A 15,214-nucleotide genomic window follows, 5' to 3' on the forward strand; every position below is an offset into this window, starting at 1 on the left:
GTGGTAGGGTGTTATTGCACATTACAATTATCTGTGGAGCTCTCTAAAGCCATGCTTGCATTGCATGGCATTTCTCAAACCTCATCCATGCACTTGCACACACATTCCCTTTTTTCTCACTAAAGGCCTGTTATGTGTGAAGGTTAAGGACAGCTCTAGGGCAAGGATATTTTCAAAACCTACATAGATGATTGGGTTGTATACCTCGGTTAGAACCATTAAACAATTTGGGAGCGAAAATGAGTTTATGAGTTTTTACTGTTGAATTTAGTACACATTTTTGTTGAGATGTTAATTTTGTTTGATGATTTTATTTCCAGAGTTATAGCAACTTTTTGCTGTCAGATATTTTTCAGGCTTTAGATAGCAAAAGACCTGCTTGATTTCCTATAGAATATATTTGTTAGGTTGAGTACTTAATTTGTGCTGGGTCCTCTGCTAGGTGCTGGGTTACATAGAAGAGCAAAACAGTTCTTACCTTTGATGAACTTACATTCTTATACAGAACACATCGATTGAAACAGATAATTTCTTTCTTCCTTCCCTTTTTTTTTTTTTAATTTTAGAGAGAGGGTTAGTGGGAGAGAGGGGCAGAAGGAGAGAGGGAGAGAATCTGCACTGACAGCGCAGAGCCTGATGTGGGGTTTGATCTCACCAACTGTGAGAACATGACCTGAGCTGAGATCAAGTGTTGGATGCTTAACCGACTGAGCCATCCAGGTGCCCCAGATGACCATTTCTTAAAAGAGAATTCAAATCTTGCAGCCCAATTATAAGGTTCATATCTATTCATGATCACATGTAGTTGACCTGCTTTTTATTGGAAATTAATGACAAATGGCTGATTGTTTTTATAATGTGACAAAGTCTAAACATGACCATTTGAGAAGATGACACGTGTACTTACTAAGAAAGAATGGAAGGTTTTAAATTTAACTTGTATTCGCTTTAACTTCAGTTATTGGCTTGTTGATGCTGTGCATTAGTCTTCTTGACCCTTGTTAACCTCCAGAAGTTTGTTAGTTTTATGAAATTGATTCTTGAATGCCATTTTGAAATTGATCTCCAGTTTCACATAGATAGATTTAGATGGTTCATGTTCAAGTCTCATAATGATGAACTTAATTTTACTTTCCTATTGATTGCATCTAATGGAAAAACTATCATTTAACCACGTTGGTTCCAAAATAAGTGATGCTTCGGTTCATTAATCTTAAAGGCTTACTCTGGAACACTGTAAAATTGCAACATGTTAACTAAGGCATGTTTTAAAACATGACTTTAAGCCAAATGCGCAAATACTTAAGTAGAATAAGATGGACAGAAATCTTGAATAAAGTTAATCTACATATAGCCTCACTACCACATTCTGAGGCAAATGAATGAAAGAGGTGAAAAGAACTTAATCTTACATCAGGTGCATTCTGTGTCTCAGGGACGGTTTTTTTTTTTTTTTTTTTGTGGTATTTACAGACCATCTGCATCAGAGTTCCTGGGATTGCTTGTGGCATGTTTGGATTCTTGGTCCTCATCTCTATATGGTATCAGAATTTCAGAGTTTAAGGTTTGGTGGAAATACATAATTTTATGAAGCTCCACAGATGATTCTTACATACTAAGGGTTGAGAACCACTGTTGTAGAATGATTATAGTTGCTTTAATTCTAATATTTAATTATTACCCAAGAATGTTTATTTGTAGGCTGTGTAAGTTGTTAGCTAATACAGCTGTGTGTTCACTGACTGGAACCAGACTACCTGGGGTCAGACCCTGGCTCTTAACACTTATTCACACTGTGACTTTGGGCAAATTATCTGTGCTTGTGTCTCAGTTTTGTAAATTAGGGATAATAATAATAGTCTACTTAATAAAGTTGTGAGATAGTTAACATGCCAAGCACTTAAGTGCACAATAGACACAGTAAGAGTCTTAAAATTTCGTTTGCCTCAACTTTATTGAAGTATAGTTTACATACCCTTTAAAGTGTACAATTCAGTGATTTTTTAAAAAAATATTTATTTATTTATTTTGAGAGAGAGAGTGCGAGCAGGAGAGGGGCAGAGAGGGAGAGAAAGAATCCCAACCCAAGTAGGCTCTGCACTGCCAGTACAGAGCCTGATGTGGGGCTCGAACTCACAAACTGTGAGACCATGACCTGAGCCAAAATCAAGAGTCAAGACGCTTAAACGAGTGAGCCACCCAGCTGCCCTTCAGTGATTTTTTTTTAAAGGATATTTACAGAATTGTGATTATTACCACAATCTAATTGTGGACCATTTCCATCACTCCCGAAAGAAATCCCTTCCTCATTTACAGTCGCTTCCTATTCCCAGCCTGAATCAACCATTAATCCACTCCCTATCTCTGTAGATTTGCCTATTCTGAACATTTCAGATAAATGGAAAAATAGTTTGTTTTCTTTAGTGACTGGCTGCTTTCACTGGGCATAATTCTTTTGAAGTTCATCCCTTTTGTAGCATGTATCAACATATGGTTCCTTTTCATTGCCAAACACTATTCTTTTGTATGGGTATGCCGTATTTTGTTCATCCATTCATCAGGTGATGGTCATTTGGGTTGTTTACATTTTTTGACATTGAGAATAAGGCTGGTGTGAACATTCATGTACAAGTCTTCATGTGGATATATGTTTTTTTCATTTCTTCTGGGTGCATACCTAGGAGTAGAATTGCTGAGTCATATGGTAATTCTGTGTTTAACATTTTGAGAAACTGCCAAACTTTTTATATTCCCACCAGCAGTGTGTGAGAGTTCCAAATTCTCTACATCTTTTAAACATTTTTTATTTTGTCTTCTTATTCCGCAACACCCCCCCCCCCCGCCCCCCGCCCCGCATCTTGTTGATTATAGCCATTCTGTGCCTGTGAAGTGGTATCTCATTATTGTGGTTTTGACTTGGATTTCTCTAATGACTAATGATATTAAGTATGTTTTCGTGTGGTTGTTGTTTATTCATATATTTTCTTTGGAGAAAAGTCTCTTCAGATCCTATGCCCATCAAAAAAATTGTGTGTTGTTTTTTTTTGTTTTTTTATTACTGAGTTGTAAAAGTTCTTTATTCTGGATATCAGCTTTATGTATCTTGGAATCTTAGCTGTTATCACCACCATCATCATTATCATTACCTACCTAGATAGAAGTTTTAGGTAGTGTTTGACCAGAACTGACTACGAGTTTTCTTGAATTTTCAATCTGTTTTGCTTTCTGTCCTCTGCTTTCTGAATGGCAGGTTATTAGAACCCATTTGCCTTGGATAGTAATTCTCCTGTATCATTCATCCATATGCCCTCACTTTGGGTCATTTTAATTGCCCCTGTAAAAGGGATCCCAGAATGCTCCTCAGCCCCTTACACCATGTGAGGACACAGCAAGACTGCAGCAGTTAGAGTCTCAGAAGAAGGCCTTCACCAGAGCCTGACTATGCTGGCATCCTGATCTTGGACTTCCAGCCTCCAGAATCGTGAGAAATTTCTGTTGTTTGCAAGTCACCAGTCTGTGGTATTTTGTTACAGTAGCCCACAGGGACTAAGACAGTAGCCTTACTACTATGTTACAGAATGCTTACCTGCCAGTTTTTTCAGGTTTGTGGAAATGACACCATGGCACTGCACTTCTTTGTTCTCTAACATGAGCCATTTTCTGACATGAACATCGATCTCTGACTTTTGAGGTGATGGGACAATGGTCTTAAACTCCTTTTATGGGAAGGGTCACTTCCTGCTTACACATCCTGTGTAGTGTCATTAAACATCCCCTATGAAACAGTAGCTCAGCGACAATGATATTTAATACTTTCATGATCAGTATTTTCTGGGATGTAGTGTTGTCTTTGAACTGTACTATAGTCTGCAGGTTAAATTGCTGTTAAATCTAACACATAGCTCTTAAAATTCTAGTTTTGATAAAGTCCCATGGCATCATACTTTAAACATCTTAAAAATGTTTTTTATTTTATTTATTTATTTATTTTTTTATGTTTTTATTTTATTTTTTTGAGAGACATAGAGAGGCAGAGCACAAGTTGGGGAGGGGCAGAAAGAGAAGGAGACACAGAACCTGAAACAGGCTCCAGGCTCTGAGCTGTCAGCACAGAGCCCGATGCATGGCTTGAACTCACAAACCGTGAGATCATGACCTGAGCCGAAGTCGGACGCTCAACTGACTGAGCCACCCAGGCGCCCCTTAAAAATGTATTTTAAATGAAGGCTTTATATCATAACTGCCTGAAACTTGATAGATGTCTGTGGTGATATCATGGAGATCATCAGCATAATATTTATGTCAAACTAGTAAACTTACTTCCTTCTTTCTCAGTGTGTCTTGCAGTAACTTGTCCATGTTTATGAGCTGCCAAATGCTTTTTTGAGTATTTTGTTATCTCAGTATTTGCATTCATACCTTTGGCAGAAGGCCATCCAAATTTAGAGATAGGGTACACATGTTTCTTACTCCTTTTGTATAACACTGTCTGAATAGTCGTAGGAAGCTGAAGAGATGACATACAGGAAGGAGCTTTTGGAATTTAGTTGCCTAAGGATATACTGGGTTTGACTTCATTAGTGCACAAATAATAGGGTTGTGTAGAGTTATTATAGCATTAATCAATTTGATGGATTGGAAATATGACAGTACTGAAGCAGCATGTAATATTAGTGCCTATTATTCTACAAATTATGTCTTCACCTACATTCATATGCCAGAAGAGTCATGTTGTGCATTAAGAATGCAGAACTTAAAAAATAACAGAGGGCACTTCTTTCCATGGCCCCTCTCTTGCCCTCTTAGATGAGATCATCAAGAGATGTTTATTAGGTCATAGCATTTCCATACCGTGGAATAGTCTGTATTGAATGGCATAGATAAAACATTGCCCCTGGAGTGACCCAAGTTGATACTTGGGAGAATAATTTACCTGCAGGTAAATATAGCATCTGTAAGAGACATAGGGATAGCTATATGTGAAGTTATGGACCAGTAGTCATTTCTCTAAAAGTTATAATGGACTAGTAGTAAAGAATATTGATTTTTTTGTTGTTATGTTGTGTTGGTTGATAAAGCTTAAAAATAGTAGATGCTTTAAACGTAATTAAATGAGAAGCAAATATGTATTTTGGGGGGCTATGGGTATTGTTTTACCCTGTGTACATTTCTAACACTACATATGCTTTCGTTTATTTTATCTTACGGCTTTCAAAAGTCCCAAGAGTATGTATCCTCTTTTTTTTCTTTTAAACTTTGTTCTCTTCCAACATAAATACTTAAAGAATGGAGAAAATTTCTTTGAAAAATTTAAAAACACTCATTTTGATAAAAAAGCTTACCATTCCACTGAAGACTGAAACTTGAAGAGGCATCTTCTTTGCTTCTGGTAAAAGAGGCACTAAATATAAAATAATCATGGCAGTTTTGCCTCTGCAGAATTTGAGAGTAGGTAAAAGGCTAAGTAGGTAAAAGACTTTTAATAATGTTAATCGGATAGAAACTTAGTTATGAGGTGCTCTCATATTTGCTTTATTTCTAGATTTTTTTCTTTATAGAATAGGAATATGTTTTTTCTTTATAAAAATGATAAAAAAAACTTTCATGGGTCTTTTGCTAGGGAATAAGAAGTCATTCTGATTTTAGATAATTAATGTCGGCCACTAAGTACCTTAGAGTAAGTTATTGCTGTTATGAAGATATAGTAGTTTCTTATTGTGAAAGAATTTCTGAAAGGTAGGTAGTTTTACTTTGAAACTGTTGTAATAAAGATATTAGCTTTAATGACACTCAGACAAAAAAATTAAATTTAGCTTAATTTGTATTTCATATTTTGGCCACATTCAATTTGGAGCAATTGAGAAGCCAAGTCTTTAATAAATAATCTTAGGACCATAGGAATTTTTTTGTATTCTAGGAACTTACTGCTTAGAAAGATAAGGTATTGACATAATAATAGAATAGAGTTGAAAGTAATATATGATATAAAACAAGTACAAACTGTTATGGACAATATAGATAAAAGAAATTAGATTTGTTCAGTGCAAAAGCCTTTTTGAGGTAGGTGGCATTTAAACTTGGTGTTGAAAAAGGTGTAGGATTTGGGTATTTGTGGTGAAAGGAGTATTCTGTCCAGAGGGGAATAAGTTGAACAAAGTCACAAAGGTGAGAAAGCATGAAGTATATAGCAGTAAGTATTCTGGTGGGGTATGAGGGTCTTGTTACCACCCCCCCCCCCACTCCCCCAGTTAATTTGTGTGTGTTCTTTCCAACCTTTTCTCATAGTCAAAAAAAGATGATTTCACTAGAATAGAGGACTCTTCTTTGTTCAAGTGGATGTGAGCAACTGGGTTCCCTGCTGAAATGTCAAATAAGTAGTTATTTAATTAGAGCAGTTGTTTTCCAAAGTGGAATGGCGTGTATACACCCTGTGTTATGTAAGACAATCCTTTCAAGTATAGGAAGAAAGTATTGGAGCTTGGACTTCAATTTATTTTTTAATTCTGTTTTCTTTTTTAATGTATGCTTTTTAATGTGCGTGATTTGTTAGCTTAGGAATACCAACCATATGATTCCTATATCTGTTTGGACTTGAAATATTTGGACCTCAAATATTTCATCGATTGGGGTTAGATTTTAAAAAGTGGTACTGCCTGGGTTAGAGTTGTAGGATGTGGAAAGGGGAATACTGAGATGACTGGTCAGATAACTGAAGGCCTTTGGTTTGTCTTAGGAATGCTACAACAGGAATATCAAATGGGAACTATATATTTGATATGAAACAAAGAAACAAATTTCCAGGTTTAGGGTCAGTGCACAGGTAAGTTTATGGAAGTAGATTCTGCCAGTTATTTAGGCAGCTGCTTGATAGTTTTGTATTTGGGTTATTGATTGTAGTATTAAATTTACTTGGTAAAGTTTTTTCTTTTTGGCCATGTTTTGTAATTTCTTTATCTTGTCTGCTGCATTCTTAACCCAAACAGTACAGAATAATAACAGCGCTGATAGTGGTAATAATAAAAACATTTATTCAGCCAACATTTACTGATTGCCTATTAGGTGCTCAGTTCCAGGGATGAAGTAGTGAGCAAAGACCAGAAATGAACACTGGATTCATGGTGTTTATGTTCTAGTAGGGGAGATAATCAACCAGGTAGTCCTCATATCAGTGTAAAAATGTTATCTTTGATAAGTGGTACAAAGGACTGTGCATGCTATTCAAGCTTGTAAAGAGAGTATTTGCACTATTTGGGGAGGTCAGTGAAGACATCCCTGAGGATAGGACTGGCAACATAATGTGTAGGATCCAGTGCAAAATGGTAACATGAGGCTCCTTGTTCAAAACAATACCAAGACTGTAATAGCAGCGTGTAATAGACTTAAAATCAAGCGTGGAGTCCTAAGTGCAAGCCATGTGCAGTTGCTCAGGTAGCACGTCCAGGAAGCTGGCCCGAGATCTCAGCATGTGTGAGCTGAGCCGTACTAGGAGTGAAAGATAGTGCCAGGGCAGAGGAAGCAGCACAAATGAATCTTTGGGTCAGGAAGGAACATGGTGCAGTCAGAAGCTGTCTGAAGGCCAGTGTAGCTGGAGTGTAGAGTTGGCAGAGTGGAGTTATGATGAGGCCAGAAGGCAGAAGGCCAGAGAGGTAGAGACGGTGATATGTAAGGCCAAGTTGAGGATTCTGATCTTTATTCCAAGAGCCACATCAACCATTGATGTGTGTTAAGTATAAAGTTTACTTTTGAGGCACAAATAATACCAGTATCTTGCACCTTGATAGCATTGGACAGCATTCTCTCTCAGTCTCCATTTCCTACCAAACTCTTTTTCAGAAGCTTTGAGTTTTACCTTCTGTATTTATTCCAAGGCTAGCCTTTCCCAAAAGTAAGTTTAAAAAGGCAATGAATTCACACCAGGGAGTACTTTTGGTGGTAGAAATTGAACATAGCTTAGGTGAGTCGTGACATTTTACTCACTATTGAATTAGTCTATGGTCTAAAACATTTTAGGTCGATGGAAGTAAAACCAGTAAGAGATGAAAATGTTTTATTATTAAGATGTTTCTTTTTAAATGCTACAGATTTTTAAGGTCTATTGTCAGCACCATAATTTTAAATTCTTAATTTCCCTCTCATTTACATGTGGTTAGGAGCAAGGGGTAGATATTGACTTGTCTAGCCTTGGGAAAGATGTATAGGGAAAGCTGTTGCATTTTTGGGCTTTGTCTTTCAATAATAGGCATTCTCAGTAAAGAAAACCTCAATTAATATTGCCCAAACCAAGGAACAGCCATTCATATTTGTTATGTGTCATAATAATGTTCGTGATTCATGGATTTACTTATGAAGGCAGTTAATAGAGTTCATTTCCTAGAAAGATACCTGCATGGTTGGTTTGTAGATCCATTGCCATGCCACACAACTTAGAATTTTCACTTTTGGCACTCTATTGAATAACACTCTAGGTATTTCTTCTCCCATGTCATGTTTAAAATGTAATTATTTGAGCTGGTTCCGGTGGGAGATGCACTTAAATCAGTGATGTTTGTATACTTTGAGTTGCTCAAGGGTGAGATAGGCAGTTGATCATTTCTTGCATACTCTACCATTTCTTGCCTCCTCGTCCACGGATACATTAGAATGCCAGGCTGCTAAACACACACACGCACACAGAGGCAACCTATTTGCCTTCTCTTTTTAAATGAAAGTTTCTATTTGTGAAGATAACATCAGATGTTTTGGCAGAGTTACTTTTTAGAGTTTATTTTCAACAGTAGTTTCTGAGTTGGAATGTATTTTGTATCATGGATCAATGAAAAACTTCCAGTTTTCACCCCTTCACCCCAGTTTGCATCTTTAGTCCCTTATTTATAACAGAGATTTTAGTATTTGTAGGCAACTTCTTTATTTTTATTTGTAGTCAGGTGTTATATCTCAAGATTACTTTCACAAATGTCTGTTGTATTAGAACTGGAGAATTCATGGTGGTGATAATAAATTAACTGTTACCTGGAACTACTACTGAACACGTAAATTGCTGTTCATATGAGAACTCTGCAGTTTTGCAGTGTAGTTAAGTAGCTTCTGAGTAGTCACAGAATACTTAAATTATTTTGAGTATATGCTTAGTGCTAAGTGTATGTTATTCCATTGTTTTGAAAAGTAATCTTTGTCTAGTACATGTAAAACCCAGTTAACCATAAGTTAAAATAAACCAGACTATTTAATTAGAACACTCCATGACTTTAGCCTAGTTGATAATGTTAAGTTCAGTAAAGCTTTGGTTAGCCTGAGTGTTTAGGGAATAGAATGGTAGGTTTAATCAAATGTCTCCTTTCTTTCTTTCTTTCTTTCTTTCTTTCTTTCTTTCTTTCTTTCTTTCCACAATTACTGTATGCAAAACATGGTACAGAGTAACATATAAATGGGACATATCTGTGCCCTCAAGAAACTTAGTTTCGGCGTCTTTGAAATTTTTGTAGATTTTATTTTCTGCTTTATTGCTTTAATAAGATTAAGATGCATATAATCGAATCATTTTTTAAATAATTGAATCTTCAATGATGTAGGATCTTATAACGAATGAACCTCATTGTATTGTTTCTCATATAGATGTAAACGGTGTAGGTGTGCTGACCATACAATTTATCCTAAAAGGTTATTTTTTAGTAATTCGCTGATGTCAGCTTGTTTTTGCTTCCCTGACTTTTATTTTAAAAACACTGTTACACAGGTTAATTGGGCTCTTATTGAAATTTTACTTTGTTAAAAGTTTTACAGTAACATACAATAAATATTTAATTTTTACTGCTTTTTGGTATGTGAGTTGAAATTCAGTAGCTTTTACATATATATATAATATTATGAGCAACAGCATACAAAACTATGTATGGTCCATTATTTGCTTGATGATTTCATGGTATCATTCCTAAATATGAGTTTGATTTTGTATAGCCCAAACCAAACCAAAAGTAGCATTTATAATTTATAATGATACTGTGTTTTTCTTTTCATTCTGAAGTATGAGTAAAAACAAATTAAAGCGTTCCTCCCTCCACCCCCACTCCCTGGACTGTTTAGTGCATCTTAAGGAGAGGTTAAGAATTATAGTCAAGCCTGGACTCAGGCCTAACATTAGTTTTACTAGTAGCTTTATTTCACAGTGTAGGTACTGCTTCATCATGTTACACCACTTTATTTTTATGGAGTGGTGGTGGTGGGTTCAAGGCAATGGAATGTTCTAGAATACAGTAAGATTCTTCTGTAGGTTTAAATACCACCAGCTTATAAGGAAAGATGCATAGCCTGAAAGAGATATATTTGATTCTTTCATACAGTGATGTCTGTTTAAAACTTTACTTTCTTGGGGCGCCTGGGTGGCGCAGGTCGGTTAAGCGTATGACTTCAGCCAGGTCACGATCTCGCGGTCCGGGAGTTCGAGCCCCGCGTCAGGCTCTGGGCTGATGGCTCAGAACCTGGAGCCTGTTTCCAATTCTGTGTCTCCCTCTCTCTCTGCCCCTCCCCCGTTCATGCTCTGTCTCTCTCTGTCCCAAAAATAAATAAATGTCGAAAAAAATTTTTTTTTAAACTTTACTTTCTTAAAAGTTTACAGTAAAATATTATAAATATTGTTTCACTTTTTTTCGATAGTGAATCAAATTCAGTATCTTATAAGTAACATTTTGGGATGTCTGTTTTTTGGAGACTAAAGTAATAGCATATAGGCTGTTTCAGTTTTTAAATTTTAACTTTTGATGGCTAAAATGAACAAATCAGGAGACTATAGATGCTGGAGAGGATGTGGAGAAACAGGAACCCTCTTGCACTGTTGGTGGGAATGCAAACTGGTGCAGCCGTTCTGGAAAACAGTGTGGAGGTTCCTCAAAAAATTAAAAATAGACCTACCCTATGACCCAGCAATAGCACTGCTAGGAATTTACCCAAGGGATACAGAAGTGCTGATGCATAGGGGCACTTGTACCCCAATGTTTATAGCAGCACTTTCAACAATAGCCCAATTATGGAAAGAGCCTAAATGTCCAACAACTGATAAATGGATAACGAAGTTGTGGTTTATATATACAATGGAATACTACTTGGCAATGAGAAAGAATGAAATATGGCCATTTTAGCAACATGGATGGAACTGGAGAGTGTTATGCTATGTGAAATAAGTCATACAGAGAAAGACAGATACCATACGTTTTCACTCTTATGTGGATCCTGAGAAACTTAACAGGAGGCCATGGGGGAGGGGAAGGGGGAAAAAAAAAGAGGGAGGGAGGCAAACCGTAAGGGACTCTTGAAAACTGAGACTAAATTGAGGGTTGATGGGGGGTGGGAGGGAGGGGAAAGTGGGTGACGGGCATTGAGGAGGGCACCTGTTGGGATGAACACTGGGTGTTGTATGGAAACCAATTTGACAATAAATTTCATATTAAAATACATAAATAAATTTTCACTTTTGATTGGGCAAGATGTCTTCCACTTCTTCTCCATTAAAACAACAACAACAAAAGCAACAACAACAATATAACCCGCCACCAAATAAGAAACCAAACATGCATGTAAAAGAAATTATCTAACCTACTTACACAGGATACCATACGATCTAAGGTGGTGTGATTATTGCCATATATATAAGGTAACCTTGGCGATCGACTTTCAGTTAAATGCTCTAGGCAAATGTTTGTGCTTATTAATTTGGTTATTGATATGTGTTTGCCTTATGTACCTGATTATCACTGCCTCGTTTCCACAGCTGCAGAGCCTTGGCCCGAAAATGCTACCTTATATCAGCAACTGAAAGGTAGGTACTTGTTCACGATTAAAAATGGTTATGTATAAAAATGTACTTATTACCAAAAAAACCCGTCGATAATGTCATTTACTTCTGAGAGAACATAAAACATAAAGAAGGGATTCTCTCATCTAATTTGTATTGGAGAGTTTGCCTAAACTTGTATCTGCCAGTGTAAACCAACTATTCATGGCCTATAAGGGTCTTAGTTTATTATTGACTCATTATATTGGCTGCTGTAGGCAGCGTAAAATGATGTGGTTGCAGGAGCAGTTGGCAGATTTACTGCACCAATAGCTGACACAGCAGATTTTTGAAGTCCTGTGGTAAAGTGGGCTCTCAGTAAAAAGGAACTGTTAAAATGTATAGGCTAGGATGGTTCAGGCTCCCTTTAGCAGCTCTTCATATATCATCAGATCACATTATGGACCCCATTTGGGGCTCGGCAGCCTGCTGCAGTTGTCAGAAGACTGCAAAGTAATGAAGACTAATAGGCAGCAGCCCTAGTCTTCTAAGCATGGAATTTTTATTGCTGCAAACTTGTCATCTTTCTTTTGTGTGACAGACCTAGACACTCTGTGCAATATTAACTGCAAGCTGGTTTTATATGGTTTTGAATGCTTTTACTTTTAACTAGAGGGGTTTGAGAACATACTGTTTTACTTAATGAAAAGAAGAATAATATTTCTTGAAAACTTGAAAAATGAATTTGTTTTTAAGTGAGTGATTTTAATTAAATATTGTTGATAAAATACGATAAATGATCAAATAGTTTTGGAGGAAATAGTCTTGTTTTATCATTGTGTACATATTGTGATAATTTAATCAAAATTATGATTGCACAATAGCATTGATAGAGAACTTTGTAATTACTTTGATGAAAGGCTGTACCTTTTATTTTTCAAAATAGGAATAGTGTTTTAAAATAAAAACATTTATAAGTGTATTATACTTGTTTAGCAATCTCACTTTTGACTCAGACCTTTCATTGTATTTCCACAGGGGAGCAAATTTTGCTTTCTGACAATGCAGCTTCTCTTGCTGTGCAGGTAAATATGTAAATAATGTAATATTTTTTCACTTTGAGTTGCAAGTGTTTTTTCCTCACCAGGAAGTCTCTGATGTCGTATGTGTACAATTTTTCTGTGTGATTTACCATTATCAATATAACATCTCATCTGTGAACTGCAATTTTATTATGTAATATTTTCAGTTAATTGTTATCAGTATATAAAAGAAAAGTCTTCATTCTTTTTATAAAAATCACTTCTATGCTAGATGTATTCTCTTCGTAGTTTAGCTTTTGACTAGATATGATGGTGTTAATTATTTGTGGTGACAAGTTCATTTATGGATACAATTTAATAACTTATTTGTAAAGATTTATTTACCACATATTTTTAAGCATTGTTCTTTCATTGTGCTCATTCTAGCCTAAATCCTTTTGGCAATCTTAAAGTAGACATACTCTTCTCTGGCTGTTCCTTTTGTATTTATGATTGTACTGGTATCTGTTACCCCCAGACCACTTATTGAATGCAGTGGCTCTTTACATTGTAGATCACAGTTGTGGAATCCAAAAAAAGCTAGTGGTCCTGTAAACTTTACACTGTACTATAGGAAGAAGAGGATATGTGGGGATTATTTGCTTTAAAAACTAATATAACAATGTATATTAATTAACTGGAATTAAAATAAAAACTTAAGAAAAAAAAATTCTTACAGATATTGCTAACGGGCCCAGTATAACCCTCAGTGATTCTGTTTCCGTCTCCCTTCTCTTTCATTGTACTGAATTTGCTTATCATATGATTAGACTATTGATAACTTATGCATACATAAAAAGGGAACAAACCTAACTAGTATTATAGATCATTTTTTTACTTCATGTAAATTTAAACAAACTCTATATGTTGTTTGATTCTTTTTTTGGTACTTGACATTGTTTTTTATATTTGTTCATATTGATAGATGTACCTCTAATTTATTCATTTTTATTGATGTATGTTATCCCACTGTATGAATATCCCACAATTCACTAAAAAAAAGAAAAGAGAGAAATGTTTATGTAGATTTATAGAATTAAAATTATTCAGACGTTTTACAGTTAGCTATTATTTATTTAGTTAGCTTACATAGTTTGAATCAGAAAGAGGATTTTATTGTGGAACACCTACAAGATAAAAGAGAAACCTTAAGACGTGTGACATTTTTGGAGATGGGACTGTGAGCTTCTGGAGGACAGAAAGAAGGGGAAGAGAAGGGCCTGTGAGCTTTTGCTGTGTTCTAGGCATGATATTAGGCACTTGGTCGTCTCACATTTTCTTATTCAACTTGGTATTCTCTGGGTTTACTGACTGACTGGTAGCATGCCATTCAGTACATTTTTGTGTTTTTTAAGACGGGGAAAGAATGAAAACATGGAAAGAAATATTTGGACAATAATTTATTCATATGAGGATCTATGAGTTTCTTTCTTTTAGATTTACTTTAAGTCTTTTTACCAAAAAAGTAAATTACATTTATTTTATTTATTTACCTTTATTTTATCTTTAGATACTAGTTTTATAACTAGTGTGTTTTTTTCTTATGTTCACTTTAGAGGAGCAGAAATTCTCGGTGATTATATGCAATAAATACAGACTTTATGCTGCTGTTAATCTTGTTTTTTCTTTTTTTGGTGAAGGAGAACTTAAGTTTAGCTTTCAGATACTTAATAAGTAACATAGTGCCTAGCATACAGGATATACTCAGTAAGTGTTTGTTGAATGAAAGGTTTGTAAGTGTGGTGCCTGATAACTGATAGCACAAGCAAATTATTAGCTGTGTATAAAATAGTATTTTCTTAACCCTTTTTTTTCATTGCCATTTTTGGGATAACTCTTTCAGGACCTGATGAAAACTGTAAAACATTTCTCAGAAAACATGCCAGAGCGCATACACAAATGGAAACATACCTAGACTATTCTGCATGTGGTTGCAGGGTTTACTGATCTTGCTAAGGCTATCTGGAGATCCCCTGTGAAGAGCCCCTAAAATTATTGAAGTAATTTTTACCAAATAAGAAGGTATTTTGAGTAGGAATAGACCAGGGGTTCTCAACTGAAAGATATTTCTACTCCACAAAACACATTTGTCAGTGTTTAGACATTTCTGGTTGTCCTAACTGTTGGGGACGGTGCCATTGGCATCTGTTAGGTAAATGCCAGGGATGCTGTCAAACATCTTACAATGCTCAGGACAGTCCCTTCACGACAAAGAAATACCCAGCCCCAAATGAAAATAGTGTCAATGTTGAGAAACCCTGTAATTAACTAGTTTTCAGTGCAAACCAAGATACCAGTATATTACCATTAAAAAAAATGTTTTAAATAATCTGGGGAAGGGAAGAAAAAAAGAAATCTTAGTGTGTAC

The 15,214-nt window shown here is 35.7% G+C and overlaps 1 protein-coding gene across 1 annotated transcript in view; it reads left to right on the plus strand.

The window, feature by feature from the left end:
- MTX2 (metaxin 2) overlaps positions 1-15,214 on the plus strand; it is a 64,275-nt gene that overhangs the window by 10,148 nt on the left and 38,913 nt on the right. Inside the window, exons 2-3 of the mRNA XM_027055436.2 lie at positions 11,762-11,809; positions 12,803-12,849. Coding sequence (XP_026911237.1) covers positions 11,762-11,809; positions 12,803-12,849 — 95 coding nt within the window. The remainder of the gene's footprint in view (positions 1-11,761; positions 11,810-12,802; positions 12,850-15,214) is intronic.

This window comes from Acinonyx jubatus, chromosome C1 (assembly GCF_027475565.1).
Source record: "Acinonyx jubatus isolate Ajub_Pintada_27869175 chromosome C1, VMU_Ajub_asm_v1.0, whole genome shotgun sequence".
Classification (NCBI taxonomy): Eukaryota; Metazoa; Chordata; class Mammalia; order Carnivora; family Felidae; genus Acinonyx; species Acinonyx jubatus.